Source organism: Garra rufa, chromosome 21, assembly GCF_049309525.1.
Source record: "Garra rufa chromosome 21, GarRuf1.0, whole genome shotgun sequence".
Classification (NCBI taxonomy): domain Eukaryota; kingdom Metazoa; phylum Chordata; class Actinopteri; order Cypriniformes; family Cyprinidae; genus Garra; species Garra rufa.
The window spans coordinates 38,614,165-38,631,798 of NC_133381.1; the positions used below are offsets into that span (position 1 = coordinate 38,614,165).

At 33.5% G+C, this 17,634-nt stretch overlaps 2 protein-coding genes across 5 annotated transcripts in view; one reads left to right on the forward strand and one right to left on the reverse strand.

The window, feature by feature from the left end:
* apoba (apolipoprotein Ba) overlaps nucleotides 1-6,246 on the reverse strand; it is a 24,279-nt gene extending 18,033 nt beyond the window's left edge. Inside the window, exons 1-10 of the mRNA XM_073826615.1 lie at nucleotides 6,195-6,246; nucleotides 5,815-5,874; nucleotides 4,102-4,214; nucleotides 3,769-3,914; nucleotides 3,506-3,653; nucleotides 2,231-2,383; nucleotides 2,017-2,141; nucleotides 1,663-1,751; nucleotides 203-650; nucleotides 1-96 (exon numbers count right to left, since the gene is read on the reverse strand). Coding sequence (XP_073682716.1) covers nucleotides 1-96; nucleotides 203-650; nucleotides 1,663-1,751; nucleotides 2,017-2,141; nucleotides 2,231-2,383; nucleotides 3,506-3,653; nucleotides 3,769-3,914; nucleotides 4,102-4,214; nucleotides 5,815-5,874; nucleotides 6,195-6,246 — 1,430 coding nt within the window. The remainder of the gene's footprint in view (nucleotides 97-202; nucleotides 651-1,662; nucleotides 1,752-2,016; nucleotides 2,142-2,230; nucleotides 2,384-3,505; nucleotides 3,654-3,768; nucleotides 3,915-4,101; nucleotides 4,215-5,814; nucleotides 5,875-6,194) is intronic.
* Nucleotides 6,247-8,904: 2,658 nt separating this feature from the next.
* On the forward strand, nucleotides 8,905-12,652 carry LOC141296025 (required for drug-induced death protein 1). Of its 4 annotated transcripts, none has more exons than XR_012341178.1 (3): nucleotides 8,905-9,255; nucleotides 11,337-12,163; nucleotides 12,583-12,652. XR_012341178.1 is itself a non-coding variant. In XM_073827306.1 (2 exons), exons 1-2 carry the CDS (start codon nucleotides 8,962-8,964, stop codon nucleotides 11,472-11,474), a joined length of 432 nt encoding a protein of 143 aa, XP_073683407.1. In that variant the 5' UTR covers nucleotides 8,905-8,961; the 3' UTR covers nucleotides 11,475-12,406. The 4 variants fall into 4 exon arrangements, 1 of the variants encoding a protein (XP_073683407.1); XR_012341179.1 differs by lacking the exon at nucleotides 12,583-12,652 and adding an exon at nucleotides 12,498-12,561; XR_012341180.1 differs by lacking the exon at nucleotides 12,583-12,652 and adding an exon at nucleotides 12,413-12,526.
* Nucleotides 12,653-17,634: the final 4,982 nt, after the last annotated feature.

Here is a 17,634-nt window from a genome sequence, read left to right on the forward strand (position 1 = left end):
CTGTCTTCATCTCCAGAACAGTCACCTAGCATGAACTCCATGAATCCAGCTACTTCCTTAACTTCTGGTATTGACGTTGCATGGTCTTGAGGAAGTCTGGTGTAAAATATAGATATTTATAGACAATATTCTGAACAGAAAACCACATAACCTACTGTATGCTAACTGAGAAGCTAAGTGAGCAAATATCACTAGGACTTACTGTTTCACTGTATTGGCAAGAGCATACATGATGGCTTTGCTTTGCTTGTTTTGAGCCATGCTCAGCATATCTCTAACCTTCTGAGGGCTGGCCTGGGGTAGGAGACTCAAAGCATAAACTATTGCATCGACGCCTCTGGCTGGCTCATCAAAAGTCCTGAGGATCTGCATGATGGCACTGGTACATTCATCGGTTCCACACTGAAAGAGCATCTGCCACGTAAGCCACTCTGAGATCTTCATCATCTCATCAGCGGCTCCAGACAGCGTCTCGTTTTTCAAGCCACGCACTTCAGACACCAACTTGTGGAAGAGGCTGGCTCGCTGTTGACTCTTTCCTGAGCTGCTAAGCATATTCAGCTCTCTCATTGTGGCAAGCACATCATCTTTTAACTGAACAGGAAGTTTGTCTTCGACCTCCTCCAAAAAGAGCTTCTTCTCAAGAGTGTCTGAACAGAGAAAAGATGTGCTTATTCATATATATTCACACCTCCAAAAATCTTAACATCTGAATAATTCTTGTACAGTGCCTTGCGAAATTATTCATACCCCTTGATTTTTTCACATTTTGTTATGTTGCTGCCTTATGTTTAACTACTTTAAATTACTTTTTTCCCCACATCAATCTACATTCCCTACTCCATAATGGCAAAGCAAAAAATAGGTTTTTAACATTTGTGCAAATGTATAAAAAAAAAAAAAATGAAAATATCCTGCATAAGTATTCATTTTCTTTTCTGGGACACTCGAAATTTAGCTCAGGAGCATTCATATTGCTTCTAGATGTTACTACACTTCGAGTGGAGTTAAACTGTGGCAAATTCATTTGATTGAGTATGATTTAGAAAGGCACACACCTCTCAGAAAAGGTCTAACAGCTGAAAATGCATATCAGAGCAAAAACCAAGTCCTGAGGTCAAGATAACTGCCTGTAGAGCTCAGTGACAGACGTTAAGGCAATGATCTAGGGAAGAGTTCAGAAAAAAATCTGCTGCATTGAAGGTTCACAGAAGCATTATCCATAATGGAAGACGATTGGAACAACTAGGACTCTAGAAAATGTCTGCAAGCCCCCATCCAAGCTGACAGAGATGGAGAGGTGAAAAGGTGAGGCAAAGAATGGCAGATAATTGCCAAATGCAGATGTGCAAAGCTTGTCACATCATACACGAAAGGACTTGAGGCTGTAAAGGTGCTTCAACTATGTACTGAGTTAAGGGTATGAATACTTATGTAATGTACTTATTTCAGTGTTTTATTTTTAATAAATTTGTAAAATGTACAAATCTGGTTTTTGCTTTGTCATTATTATGGTGTATGGAGTGTAAATTGATGTGGGGGGAAAACTAATTTAAAGCAGTTTAACATAATTCTGCAACAAAACAAAATGTGAAACAAATGAAGGGGTATGAATACTTCTGCAAGGCACTGTAAATAATTGCAATGCCTAATGCTACCCACCATCTTTGTTGAAATATCTGTTGTTTATTTTAACTGAATCCTGTAGTGTTAGGCTTTGTTTTACTTCTGAGGAGATACCATACTGCCCCCTAAAGGAAAAATAATAGCATTTATGCTTTATCAACATTTTAGAAGTAGACATTCTGTCATTATTTATTTGTTCACATCTGTATGAAATTCTTCCTCTTCTGTCTAACTCTCAAATTAAATTGATTTCTGCATAACATTATCATGTTAGCTATATATGTGACTCTAGACCATAAAATCAGTCATAATGGTCAATTTTTTTTAAATGTGTTTAAATCGTGATGCAATCATTACGAAACAAAGCCCTTATGGGCATAGATTGCATACTCATGTGAGAATGGGATGAAGAGATGCTTCTCTGTGCACTGAGCTTCAGTCATGTGCTTTCTCCTGTTATCAAACTGATAGTTGCAAGTCTGAGTACTGCTGATTAGTTTGGAAATAAGTCCATTCTGAAAAGATAAAGTTTCATATGTTGTTTAAATGACATTTTTGACATGAAAGAATGAATATTGAAAGAAATAAGGCATGTGTGTCTTACCAGGCCAGGCAAGAGGGACAGGGGGCTGGTGGGGAGACTGTGAGGTGAGAAATGGCTGCAGTCCGACAGATCTCTGACCACAGTGATATCTGTGTCGATATCCTTCCTGGAGTTGACTGTGACATCTGTCTTGCATATACCATGGATTGTACTCTTAAAAATAAAGGAACAGAGAAGTAGTTAGGAAAAAACTATATATTATGTGACTATAGGTGACCCCGGATCACAAAACAAAACTGGTATATTTGTAGCAATAGCCAAAAATACATTGTTATCGATTTTTCTTTTATGCCAAAACCATTAGGATATTAAGTAAAGATCATGTTCCATGAAGATATTTGGTAAATTTCCTACTGTAAATATATCAAAACTTATTTTTTTATTAGTAATATGCATTTCTAAGAACTGCATTTGGACAACTTTAAAGGTGATTTTCTCAATATTTAGATTTTTTGGCACCCTTAGATTTCAAAAACCAAGCATGCAAGAAAATTTGTGACTCTGACCATGTTAACACAAGATGAGTTAAAAAATATTTTTTTTATAAAGTCATTGAATATAAAGGATTGTGTTTTACATATGATATATGTAACCCTGGACAACAAAACCAGTCTTAAGTAGCACAGGTATATTTGTAGCAATAGCCAAAAAAAATTTACGGGTCAAAATTATCGATTTTTCTTTTGTGCCAAAAATTAGGTTATTAAGTAAAGATCATGATCCTTGAAGATATTTTGTAAATTTCCTACCAAAATGTATCAAACCTTAATTTTTGATTCATTGATTATTTATTCAACTTTCAGATTATGTATAGTAGTCAACATTTGAAGTGGATCAAAACTTTTCATCAAATTGTTCAAAACCAAAACAATACCCGTTCTTGTCTTGTCTTATGCTGACTACTGTATATGTCTCAATTTTAAAATAATTACCTATATGCCTGTTTTGTTTTTTTGTTTTGGTCCAGGGTCACATATAGATTTAAAGTGGGAAAATTGAGCATTTTTTTCATTTAAAACTGGAAGTAATCAATTTTTAGAATTTTGAGACAAAATGATGTTAAAAAAACAAAAATGTTTAAGATACAGCAGATCCTTTTCTGACTCATTAACCAAACATGAAAGAAAATATGTGACTTTGACCATGTTAACACAAGATGAGTGGCTTCATTGCATTTAAAATTTGTGTGTTTTAAATATGATATATAAACCACATGAAAATGAACTGTTAATACTGCAGTTGTGTGTGTACTTTACACTTTTGTTTTAATCTCACCATTCTTTCATTCAGTTCTTCCTCCAGGACTGGCACAAGAAGAGCTGAGATGATTCCTCTTTTGATGTTCAAAATGTTTTCTGGCTCATCCTTCTCTGGATAGATGGAAACACTGGTTACCTGCTCCACCACAAAATTCAGAGGGTTCCTGGAAAAGGAAAATAACCACCATACAAAATGCATTATCTTTACTGAAGAAACAGCATGTATTTCCTCTATTTAAGAGAAGGAATATTCCAGATATTATGAGCTGTTCCACATACTTCTCCATGGCAAGCTGGAAGGCCTCAGCTCCAGCAGCCTGCCTGTAAACAGGTTGACCCTGTGCGTCGATGACCGACACCTCGCTCAGGATGCATTCTGTTGTGCGAAGGACAAAGCTGCAGGTCTGAGGGACCTCAATTTCGACCTGACAGTGGAGAGAGAAAATACACACATAGAGTATTCTTATTAAATAAAGTATTCTCATTAAATAGATAACTTTTTAAAAATATATTAAAATAGAAATTAGTTACTTATTTAAAAAACACAAGAAATTACAGACCTCAAAGTTTTGAAAAGTACGCGTGCAAATATAAAATATGTTTTTTTTGTACCTGACAGGAGATCTTTGGCCCATTCCTGAGGTTAGCTGTACCTGTCACCCCATTTTTGCTCTCGGCTGTATACTGATAAACATATTTTCTAAGGTTCTTGAACCTTGCAGACACTTGAAAAAAAAAAACAAGTGTTAATAACTGTATGTAAACTTAAATTCAAAAGTTTGCATGCACCTTGTAGAATATTTTACCAAAATAAGAGTGATCATACAAAAAGCATGCTATTTTTTATTTAGTACTGACCTGAATAAGATATTTCACATAAAAGATGTATATATATAAAAATATATATAGTTCACAAGAGAAAATTATAGTTGAATTTATAAAAATGACCATGTTCAAAAGTTTAAATACAGTTGATTCTTAATACTGTGTGGTTACCTGAATGATCCACAGCTGATCTGTTTTTTTAGTGATAGTTGTTCATGAGTCCCTTGTTTGTCCTCAACAGTTAAACTGCCTGCTGTTCTCCAGAAATCTCCTTCAGGTCCCACAAATTCTTTGTTGTTGTTTTTTTTAGCATTTTTGTGTATTTGAACCCTTTCCAACAACGGCTGTATGATTTTGAGATCCATCTTTTCACACTGAGGACAACTTAGGGACTCATATACAGCTATTACAGAAGGTTCAAACGCTCACTGATAATTCAGAAGGAAACACAATGCATTAAGAGCTGGGGGTGAAAACTTTTGGATTCTGAAGATTAGGGTAAATGTAACTTATTTTGACTTCTGGGAAACATGTAAGGATCCTTTGTAGCATCTGAATGGCAATATTTAAAGAAAAAATATATATATATATTTAGGCAAAATAAGAAAAATGTACACATCTTCATTCTGTTCAAAAGTTTTCACCCCTGGCTCTTAATGCACTGTGATTCCTTCTGGAGCATCAGTGAGTGTTTGAACCCTCTGTAATAGTTGCATATGAGTCCCTCAATTTTTCCTCAGTGAAAAGATGGATCTCAAAATCATACTGTCATTGTTGGAAATGGTTCAAATTCACAAAAAAGCTGAAAAAACAGAATTTGTGTCACCTGAATGATTTCATTGATAAACAGCAGGCAGTTTAACTTTTCAGGACAAACAATGGACTCATGAATAACTATCACTAAAAAACATAAACAGCTGTGGATCATTCAGGTAACAACACAGTATTAAGAATCAAGCATACAGTATGTAAACTTTTGAATGGGGTATGAAATATCGTATTCAGGTCAGTACTAAATAATCAATAACATGCATTTTATATGATTCCTCTTATTTTGCTAAAATAGTTAACATTTTGCAGATTCTGCAAGGAGTGTGTAAACTTTTGCCTTCAACTGTAAGTGTTACTATAATGTCAGTGACAAAAATAACAACAGCTTTGTAGTTGTAATTGTTTCACAATTGTCTGATTCCACATGTTTAGAGCTCATCATGATTTCTGTGGTATTTCAGAGTCAGTTCTAAGTAATCAGATGAACTGGAGACCTTTGGACCACTTGTTGACAGAGTGCCACCTCTCTGATTCAATACTCTTAACTCATACACAGTGTTCATGTACCAGGGTTCAGTGCTGCTATCTACTGCAGTCGATAGTAGCACAGTAGGCCAGACTAAAGAAACTCATCCTGATTGGATACAAACAGGTTAATGTCTGTCACAGCTAGCTTAACTGGGGTTAGTTAGTAGATGAGAATCAACATGTTGTGTATTGATCGCTTACATGGGCATACGAGTGGCTGTCCTTCTCCACTATCTTCCTCAGCTACCTCAGTGTTTGCTTCTACAGAGGCACAAAAATAGCTGAATGAAATACATGTTATAAATTGACACAACAAATCTGAATAAAAAAGAGCTAGACTTTACTTTTAAGATCAAAGATCAAAATGAAATGTAAAAATAGAGAACATCTAGATTTCAAGATTTCAATTTAACCACTGCAAAACATCTTAACTTTTATATAATCTGTAACATTTTCGAGACAAGTTATATGAGCTACAGACAAAGACCTAATAATAAGACAACAGGATTGTTAAAATATATATTACAATAACACTACAAGAGAAATTAGAAACACAGTGGTAGACAGATATAAAATCTTACCTGTAAGTAAATGTGCACTAAGGATGAGTAATAGACACAACTTAGTGTCCATCTTTATGGGCACAAAAGCTCTTTTTCGTACTGTTTTTTTTCACCAGCTTCTCTTAAATACTCCCAGCCAGTTGCCCACCCCCAGACCTTCAAATGAAACCTCCTCCAATCAGTCAAAAGACCACAAAATGACAACTCTGACTTGTCATTCAAAGTTCAGCACATGAACATATCCAATGTGAGAACACAAGGATAACATGAAGAGTTAATAAATGCAAAGCACATATTTTTGACTAATAAAACACAAGTGTACTAAAGTATATATAATTTGCAAGTATAACTTAAAAAATAAATTCACTTCCAGAATAAAAAATTCCAGATAATTTACTCACCCCCATGTCATCCAATATGTTCATGTCTTTCTTTCTTAAGTCGAAAGGAAATTACATTTTTTGAGGAAAACATTCCAGAATTTTTCTCTATAGTGGGCTTAAAAGGGGATCAGTGGGTTGAAGATCCAAATTGCAATTTCAATGCAGCTTCAAAGGGCTCTACACGATCCCAGCCGAGAAATAAGGATCTTAACTAGCGAAACAATGGGTCATTAAAAAAATCGGTACTTGCATCTGTGTCACGCGTGACCGTAGCGTAATGCATGAGGTTGAACTAGTGCTAGATAAGCATTTGTTGTTAATAAGTACATCATTATATAGATTTTTTTTGAAAATGACAGATCGTTTCGCTAGTTAAGACCTTATTCCTCAGCTGGGATCATTACCTTTGAAGCTGCACTGAAACTACAATTTGGACCTTCAACCCACTGATCCCCATTGAAGTCCATTATATGGAGAAAAATCCTGGAATGTTTCCGTTGAAAACCTTAACTTCTTTTTGACTGAAGAAAACATTTTGGATGACATGGTGGTGAGTAAACTATCAGGAATATTTTGTTCTGGAAGTGAACTGATCCTTTTAAGGACAATTTCTGGGGTCTTCACCACCTGACTGTACTGTTTTTACCAATTGTCCTACTTTAAACATCTTTAGAGGACATGTTGCAACACCTGATTCACAGATCTAATCAATATGTTAATTCTGGAACAGTGTATAGGGGTCCAAGCTGATATGTTAAACACGTAAAGTAACTTTCATATAGGTACGACATAAGAGTGTTGTGTAATATACATCATCTTGACAGTGGGGTACAAAAAATGACCCTGTTCAAAAGTTTACATACACTTGATTCTTAATACTGTGTTGTTACCTGAATGATCCACAGCTGGTAGTTGTTCACGAGTCTTTGTTTGTCCTGAACAGTTAAACTGCCCACTGTAATCCTTCAGGTCCCCCAAATTCTTTGGTTTTTCAGCATTTTTGTGTATTTGAACCCTTTCCAAAAATGACTGTACAATTTGAGATCCATCATTTCACACTGAGGACAACTATTACAGAAGGTTCAAATGCTTACCCTGCTGAAAAAAACAGCTAAAACCAACCTAGGCTGGTTGGCTGGTCTTAGCTGGAAGTAGCTGGTTTAAGCTGGTCTCTAAGTCTGGTCAGGCTGGTTTTAGCCAGTGGTCTCCCTTTTTAAATTCAACTTTTTAAATTTGGAGATCAGGGTAAATCTAATTTGTCTTCTGGAAAACATGTATCTTCTTTAGCTTCTGAAGGGCAGTGCTAAATGAAATAAATATGATTTATTCTGTTCAAAAGTTTATGCCCCTGGATCTTAATGCTTTGTTTTTCCTTCTGAAGCAACAGTGAGCATTTGAACCTTCTGTGATAGTTGCAAATGAGTCCCTCAGTTGTCTTCAGTGTAAAGAGATTGATCTCCAAATCATACAGTCATTTTTGGAGAGGTTCAAATACACAAAAATTGCAAAGAATTTGTGGGACCTGAAGGATTTTTCCGAAGAACAGTGGGACGTTAAACTGTTCAGGACAAACAATAGACTCCTAAACTATCACTAAAAAAATAAAAATAAAAATAAAAAACAGCTGTGGATCATTCAGGTAACAACACAGTGTTGAATCAATATGTTAACTTTTGAACAGGGTCATTTTCATAAATTCAATATTATTTTCTCTTATAAACTATATGTAATAAGTGAAACTATTTAAGTGAAATATCATATTCAGGTCAGATCTATAAACAAATAGCATGCATTCTGTATGATCCCTCTTATTTCGGTAACATTTTGATGATTCTGCAAGGCGTAGGTAAACTTTTGACCTCAACTGTATGTGCAACTTCCACAACAAAACCTAAAATGAAATAATCTAACCAGAAATTATTGTGGCAGACTATTTAAATTGATTAACATTCGTTGTATTGGTGTAAGAAACATATTTCCTTTCATAAACTGAAAGTAGCATATACCTCAATGGTTAATCACAACATAGAAAGCATAGAGCAGTCAGAGATGTGATTTTTTTTTAATCTATTCCCTCTCACACAGAAATCACATCTCAAGATGAACTTTGTTCAAGCTCTTCATTCATCAAAAACTGATGTAATTGTATGTTATGTCATGGAATGAGACTCTATTGTAGCAGAACACTTACTGGATGCCATCTTCAAAAAGAAAAATGATGCTCAAACCAGTCTAAACAGATAACATCACCTTTGTAATAATGACTTCATATCAGTGATTCTGTCAGTTTAGGCCGAGCTGAACTGCGCATGCGCAGAACTACTCCAGTCAAAGTTACGTGAACTTCGCACCTGACGCATTCAGCTGATTCCGATGGACAGAATACTTTAGATGTGATTAAAATGTCTCGAAAGCGCGTCAAACTCAAGCGGAAATCAAAGCATAGAAAGAAGGACAAATCTAAAACAGTTCCTACAAACGACGATCAACCTGCCAAAGAAGAAATCAAGGTTCAAGACGATCCGCAAAGGCTGGACTCATCGAAGTGCGAGAACAAGAAAAAGAAGTCCGCCAAACAAGTGCACATCGCTTTTCTACCGGAGAAATACCAACCACTGGTTGAGGATGATGTTGTTGACCAACCACGAGATGACAATATCAAGAAAAAACAAGACAAATACAAGAAGTTAAGAAAAGTACGTGATTGATTGTGAAAGTTCCTTGCTTGTCTGATCATGATTTATTAACACGACAAATAGCTATAATAACACTGCTTACCGTCTGAGTAACGCACAAACAATGATTTCATATAAAGTAAACGCAGCTCAGACAGAAACAATATTGCGATTTTTTAAAGAACAAACAACTAATTATTTGAAAATTGTAGGCCTATGTTTTTTTTTCTATAGAGTTTCACCACTGGGTGGGCAGGTTGTAATTAAAATGCTACAAGAAATAGCCTAACATGTAAACATAATACCATATAACCAATTATTTAATTTTATTATATGACCCTGGACGACAAAACCAGTATTAAGGGGCATGGGTATATTTGTAGCAATAGCCAAAAATATAGGCTATTGTATGGGTCAAAATTACCGATTTTTCTTTTATGCTAAAAATATTAGGATATTAGGTAAACATCATGTTCCACGAAGATATTTTGTAAATTTCCTACCGTAATTTTGATTAGTAATATGCATTTCTAAGAACTTCATTTAGACAACTTTAAGGGTAAATTTCTGAATATTTTGATTTTTTTTTTGCACCCTCAGATATCAGATGTTTAAATAGTTGTATCTCAGCCAAATATTGTCCTATACTAACAAACCATACATCAATTGAAAGCTTATTTATTCAGCAGCTTAGACTGGTTTTGTGGTCCAGGGTCATGTATAATATTTTAATTTTACTCTCAACTTTTGTTTTTATTTTACTTTTTGTTAACAGTTTTATTCAAGAGTTCTTGAAACGCAATCGCATTGCCACAGATAATTATTTTAACCTATTAAAATAACTGCAAATAATGCTTTTCTTACTTAGATTTTTTGTTTTGTTTCCAGCCAAAATATTAAAAAATTCTTAAATCAAGAAGGATTTTCTAGACGAGTAAAAAAAAATTTCTTGTTTTCAGAAAAACAAGTCAATATTAAGTGAGTTTTGGCTTAGAACGAGCAAAATAATCTGTCAATGGGGTAAGCAAAAAAATCTTATTTCAAACAGAAAACAAGATAATATTTCTTACCCCATTGGGAGATTATTTTGCTAGTTTCAAGCAAAAACGCACTTAATTTTGGCTAGTTTTTTCTGAAAACAAGACAATTTTTACTCGTCTAGAAAATCCTTTTTGATTCAAGAATGTTTAGATATTTGGACTGGAAACAACACAAAACATCTAAGTAAGAAAAGCATTTTGTTTTTGCAGTGATATTCTGCTTTATACATAGTTTCTTTTTAATAATCACTGCAAAAAAAAAAAAAAAAAAAAAAATTCTTACTTAGACTTTTTTTTGTCATGTTTCCAGACAAGATATCTAAAAATTATTAAATCAAGAAGGATTTTCTAGGCAAGTAAAAATAATTTTCTTGTTTTGAGAAAAAACAGTCAAAATTAAGTGAGTTTTTGCTTAGAACAAGCAAAATAATCTGTCAGTGGCGTAAGCAAAAAAATCTTATTTCAAACAGAAAACAAGATGATTTTTCTTACCCCATTGGCAGATTATTTTGTTAGTTTCAACCAAAAACACACTTAATTTGGACTTGTTTTTTTTTTTTCTGAAAAAAAATAATTTTTAGATATTTTGACTGGAAACAAGACAGAAAAATAAATTAAGAAAAGCATTTTTTGCAGTGATAATCTGTTGTATCCATAGTTTCTCTTTAATAATAATAAATCTTTGAAAACAAGCTGTTTCATCATCAGTACAGTAGCAGTACCAGAATAAATACACATGAGGGGCTCTGGATATTGTTAACACAACAGTATTAGAGCATGTTCGTAGTCACTTTCAATTACACTTGATAATTCACTTTAGACATTCTACTAACTGTAAGTAATTTTACAACTACATGTCAACTAACTACTAAGTAGACTGTTAGGTTAGCGTTAGTGTAAGTTGGCATGTTCTTGCAAAGTAACTGTCTGTTGGGGGACCATCAAAATAAAGTGTTACCAGACATAAGCAGACATTCTGATTGGTCGTTGGCATGTAGTTGTGAAGTTACTAAAGTGGTTACCTCATATTTATTCATCTTTGTTTATCCAACTTTTTTACAGAATATGGGGAAAGCTTTCCGTTACACCTGGAAGTGTCTGGTGGTTGGACTGCAGAGTCTGAGCACAGCCTATTCTATGCCGCTGAGTGCCGGTGCCACAATAGTGCCAGACATCCACAGAGCCAGAGCTCACGTCTAATATGTGACTCAAGACGAGCATCAGGAGTAGTACAGTGATCAATGCTGGATCTCTGTTTTTATTACAGTGGTATGAAACTCTGATCTGGTAGTGCAATATGTGTATTTTTATTTGTGTGCCACTGTTGTGATGTCAGATAATTTGCCTTTGACAAGAAAATGTTAGGACTGTGATTAACACACATATTCTTCTGGTAATGCACAACTAATGAAAACATTTAACTTTACAGGCTTAGACCAAACATGTTTTAGCAAGTTTTTGATTTTTTATTCTTTGATATGATGGGTTAAGTAAAGTAGAATAATGTGAATGTGGATGTTAGGCCAGTAGAGTGCCTACACTCTTAAAAATAAAGGTGCTTTGAAAGGTTGTTCAAGCGATGCCATAGAACAGGGTTCCCCAAATCTTACCCTGGAGGTCCAATGCGCTGCAGAGTTTAGCTCCAACCCTGATCACGCTCACTTACCTGTTATTCTCTAATGATCCTGAAGACCTTGATTATCATGCTCAGGTGTGAGCTAAACTCTGCAGGAAAATGGATCTCGAGGTCCAGATTTGGTGATCCCTGCCATAGAAGAACCATTCCACAAAGAACCGTTCAGTCAAAGGTTTTTTAAAGAACCATCTCTTTCCTACCTTGTTATAATCTGAAGAACCATTTTGTTGCAAAAAGAACCATTCAGTCAAAGGTTCTTTAAATAACCATCTCTTTCCTACCTTTTTATAATCTGAAGAACCATTTTTGGTCCAAAAAGAAGCATTCAATCAAAGGTTCTTTAAAAAACCATCTCTTTCTTAACTTTTTTTATAATCTGAAGAACCATTCTTGGTCCAAAAAGAAGCATTCAATCAAAGGTTCTTTAAAAAACCATCTCTTTCTTAACTTTTTTATAATCTGAAGAACCATTCTTGGTCCACAAAGAACCATTCAATCAAAGGTTCATTAAAAAACCATCTCTTTCTTAACTTTTTTTTATAATCTGAAGAACCATTCTTGGTCCACAAAGAACCATTCAATCAAAGGTTCTTTAAAAAACCATCTCTTTCTTAACTTTTTTTTATAATCTGAAGAACCATTCTTGGTCCACAAAGAACCATTCAATCAAAGGTTCTTTAAAAAACCATCTCTTTCTTAACTTTTTTTTATAATCTGAAGAACCATTCTTGGTCCAAAAAGAAGCATTCAATTAAAGGTTCTTTAAAAAACCATCTCTTTCTTACCTTTTTTATAATCTGAAGAACCATTCTTGGTCCACAAAGAACCATTCAATCAAAGGTTCTTTAAAAAACCATCTCTTTCTTAACTTTTTTTTATAATCTGAAGAACCATTCTTGGTCCAAAAAGAAGCATTCAATTAAAGGTTCTTTAAAAAACCATCTCTTTCTTAACTTTTTTATAATCTGAAGAACCATTCTTGGTCCAAAAAGAAGCATTCAATCAAAGGTTCTTTAAAAACCATCTCTTTCTTAACTTTTTTATAATCTGAAGAACCATTTTTGGTCCAAATAGAAGCATTCAATTAAAGGTTCTTTAAAAAACCATCTCTTTCTTAACTTTTTTATAATCTGAAGAACCATTCTTGGTCCAAAAAGAAGCATTCAATCAAAGGTTCTTTAAAAACCATCTCTTTCTTAACTTTTTTATAATCTGAAGAACCATTTTTGGTCCAAATAGAAGCATTCAATTAAAGGTTCTTTAAAAAACCATCTCTTTCTTAACTTTTTTATAATCTGAAGAACCATTCTTGGTCCAAAAAGAAGCATTCAATCAAAGGTTCTTTAAAAACCATCTCTTTCTTAACTTTTTTATAATCTGAAGAACCATTTTTGGTCCAAATAGAAGCATTCAATCAAAGGTTCTTTAAAAACCATCTCTTTCTTAACTTTTTTATAATCTGAAGAACCATTTTTGGTCCAAAAAGAAGCATTCAATCAAAGGTTCTTTAAAAAACCATTTCTTTCTTAACTTTTTTTTTATAATCTGAAGAACCATTCTTGGTCCAAAAAGAAGCATTCAATCAAAGGTTCTTTAAAAACCATCTCTTTCTTACCTTTTTTATAATCTGAAGAACCATTTTTGGTCCAAATAGAAGCATTCAATCAAAGGTTCTTTAAAAAAAACCATCTCTTTCTTACCTTTTTATAATCTGAAGAACCATTCTTGGTCCAAAAAGAATCATCTCTTTCCTACCTTTTTACAATCTGAGGAACCATTTTGGTCCAAAAAGAACCATTCAGTCAAAGGTTATTTAAAAACCATCTCTTTCTTAACTTTTTTATAATCTGAAGAACCATTTTTGGTCCAAAAAGAAGCATTCAATCAAAGGTTCTTTAAAAAACCATCTCTTTCCTACATTTTTATAATCTGAAGAACCATTTTTGGTCCAAAAAGAAGCATTCAATCAAAGGTTCTTTAAAAAACCATCTCTTTCCTACATTTTTATAATCTGAAGAACCGTTTTTTTGTCCAAAAAGAACCATTCAGTCAAAGGTTCTTCAAAGAACCATCTCTTTCCTACATTTTTATAATCTGAAGAACCATTTTTGGTCCAAAAAGAAGCATTCAATCAAAGGTTCTTTAAAAAACCATCTCTTTCCTACATTTTTATAATCTGAAGAACCGTTTTTTTGTCCAAAAAGAACCATTCAGTCAAAGGTTCTTCAAAGAACCATCTCTTTCCTACATTTTTATAATCTGAAGAACCATTTTTGGTCCAAAAAGAAGCATTCAATCAAAGGTTCTTTAAAAAAACATCTCTTTCTTACCTTTTTATAATCTGAAGAACCATTTTTGGTCCAAAAAGAAGCATTCAATCAAAGGTTCTTTAAAAAACCATCTCTTTCCTACATTTTTATAATCTGAAGAACCATTTTTGGTCCAAAAAGAAGCATTCAATCAAAGGTTCTTTAAAAAACCATTTCTTTCTTAACTTTTTTATAATCTGAAGAACCATTTTTGGTCCAAATAGAAGCATTCAATCAAAGGTTCTTTAAAAAAAACCATCTCTTTCTTACCTTTTTATAATCTGAAGAACCATTCTTGGTCCAAAAAGAATCATCTCTTTCCTACCTTTTTACAATCTGAGGAACCATTTTGGTCCAAAAAGAACCATTCAGTCAAAGGTTATTTAAAGAATAATCTCTATCCTACCTTTTTATAATCTGAAGAACCGTTTTTGGTCCAAAAAGAACCACTCAGTCAAAGGTTCTTTGAAGGTTCTCTTTTCTACCTTTTTATATTCTGGAGAACCTTCTTTCACCACAAAAATTCATTCAAACAGAAAGGTTCTTCAGATATGAAAGGTTCCCCATGGAACCATTTAGACAAACAAGGTTCTTCTATGGCATTGTGAAGCACTTTGTGAATAGAGGTTGAACAGACAGAAATAAGTATGTTATGAAGTATGTTATCAGAAGCTGTATTGTTTCTCAAGATCAAATTATTCTTAAGAATGTTGCAAGTAGATTGTATCAGCATAAATGTGATGTGAAAAGTACAGTTTTATAATTGTAATTGAACAATTTGTTTTATTTAAACAAAAATGTTGCTATTAAATATGCAAATCACTGCAAAAAATGCTTTTCTTACTTAGATTTTTTATCTTATTTCCAGCCAAAATATAAAATATTCTGAAATAAAGAATTTTCTTGACAAATACAAATTATTGTCTTGTTTTCAGAAAAAAAAAACAAGTAAAAATTAAGTGCATTTTTGCTTAGAACAAGCAAAATAATCTGCCAATGGAGTAAGAATATAAATATAAATATCTTATTTCAGACAGAAATCATGATTATTTTTCTTAGCCCATTGGCAGATTATTTTGCTTGTTTCAAGCAAAAATGCAAGCAACATTTTTTTTCAGTAATTTTTACTTCTTGATTGCATTTTTAGATATTTTGGCTGGAAACAATCTAAGTAATTTTTGGCTGGAAACAGTCTAAGCAAGAAAAGCATTGCAGCGCTCATAAAGATAAAGCAAATGTGTTGAATAAATTAGACTTGAAATGCTTGCTCACTTCAAATTAACTTTCACTTGTTCACCAATAGGTGACAGCATTGTGTAAAACAACAGAAATGACTAAATGGAAAATCATTTGCACTTGCATAAATAGACAGAATGACTGACAGACAGTTGCTGACAAACACCTGATTTTACACTAATGAATAATAAATCTTTAAAATTTATTGAATCAAAGAGGTCTCCGCTAGAAATTGCACAATCAATATAAGGATGCAGAGTACTAAAGGTAACTTCACCATACACAATACACTTCTCCATCCTGTTTGATGTTTTCTGGGTTGTTCCATTCTTACTAATTAATTCATTTAATCCACATCTCGATGCCAGGGATTTCCCCACAGGTTCATTTCCAGCCATTTCATCATTAGCTCAGATTCATCACTTACACAACACTCATTGCTTTCATGTGTCAGGTCTACACTATTGTAGCCAACAGTCACATTGATGGAAAGGAATGAGTGTGATAAAGTCAGTGCATATGAACTACATTCACCGCAACATACCGTATAGCGCTCTAGCGTAAGTCTACGCACGGAAAGCGACCAGATAAGTTTCAGTCATTTGTAAAGCGAATTCAATATCTACACCACTGTTGTTTAACAAAGGGAGGGATGGTAAAAGTCAGCCAACAAGATGGCCATCAGCAAGGAGGGGAGCAGCTGTTAGAAAGATAAGAATGTTTGAGACTTAAACTGCACTTTTTTTATTTATCAGAGGGCGTTGGACAGGGATGCATGGCTGAAATGTGATCTATGGACTAGAGGAGATTAAAGGTTCATGGGTGTATTCAGCTGGCACTCTCCTCCTTACAGGTGCTGTGGTAGAACTTGACTTAATAGGTGGGCTGTGATCACTCAGTTACGAGATAAGAAAAGGCTCTTGTTAGGAGACGCCAGGTCATTCTGTAGTATGTGAAGTGAAAACGTTTACATTTGCATTTAAGGTTTTTATCTACAGGCCTAATAATAACACACTCATCACTTAATAATCTAAAAGTCATAATGAACTCTTTTTATCTTCTGCTTATATTTTGAGTTCATTTTGGGGGCATTTAAGACAACAACTTGCCACCAAGCAGTAAATATGTGACCCTGGACCGCAAAACCACAAAAAACAGTCTTAAGTAGCACTGGTATATTTGTAGCAATAGCCAAAAATACATTGTATGGGTCAAAATTATAGATTGTTCTTTTATGCCAAAAATCATTAGGATATTAAGTAAAGATCATGTTCCATGAAGATATTTTGTAAATTTCCTACCGTAAATATATCGAAACTTAATTTTTGATTAGTAATATGCATTGCTAAGAACCTAATTTGGACAATTTTGGATGCTTTTGATTTTTTGCACCCTCAGATTCAAGATTTTCAAATGCACTGCAAAAATGCTTTTTTTACTTAGATTTTCTTTCTTGTTTCCAGCCAAAATATCTACAATTTCTTAAATCAAGAAGGTTTTTCTAGACAAAGTAAAAATTATTGTCTTATTTTCAGAAAAATAAGTGAAAATTAAATTAATATGTTAGTTTTTGCTTGAAACAAGCAAAATAATCTGCCAATTATTTCGCTTACCCCATTGGCTGATTATTTTGCTTGTTTTAAGCAAAAACTCACTTAATTTTGACTTATTTTTTCTGAAAACAAGTCCATAGTTTTTACTTGTCTTGAAAATCTTTCTTTTTATATTTGTTAGGCTGAACATAATTTTACATATTGTAGACAATGCCATTTTAAAAATGGAAAATAAAAAATAATTTAAAATGAAGTTATACAAAAAAAAAAAACACCTAAAAATTGTTTTTGTTCCCAAAGAAACTTACTAATGAAGGCAGATTTGTTATAAGAAATTATATTCTGATTCTGATAAAATTTTCACTTTGATCTTATCAAGTTCCCGTTGAATATCAAACTTATTCCAGTCAACGTCAACCATTTTAAAAAAAATCTACCGATATTACACACAGCTTTCTGTTGTCTTACCAGTATTTATTAGACCTCCCATTTATTATAATAAAAATCAATAGGAAATTAACTAAAGATCATGTTCCATGAAGATATTTTGTAAATTTCCTACCGTAAATATATCAAAACTTAATTTTTGATTAGTAATATGCATTGCTAAGAACTTCATTTGGACA

Bases quoted from the DNA above. Each gene is read 5' to 3' on its own strand.
- LOC141296025 (XM_073827306.1), top strand. From the start codon at position 8,962: ATGTCTCGAAAGCGCGTCAAACTCAAGCGGAAATCAAAGCATAGAAAG. The intron at 9,256-11,336 runs GTACGTGATTGA...ACTTTTTTACAG, and splicing joins AATACAAGAAGTTAAGAAAA to AATATGGGGAAAGCTTTCCG.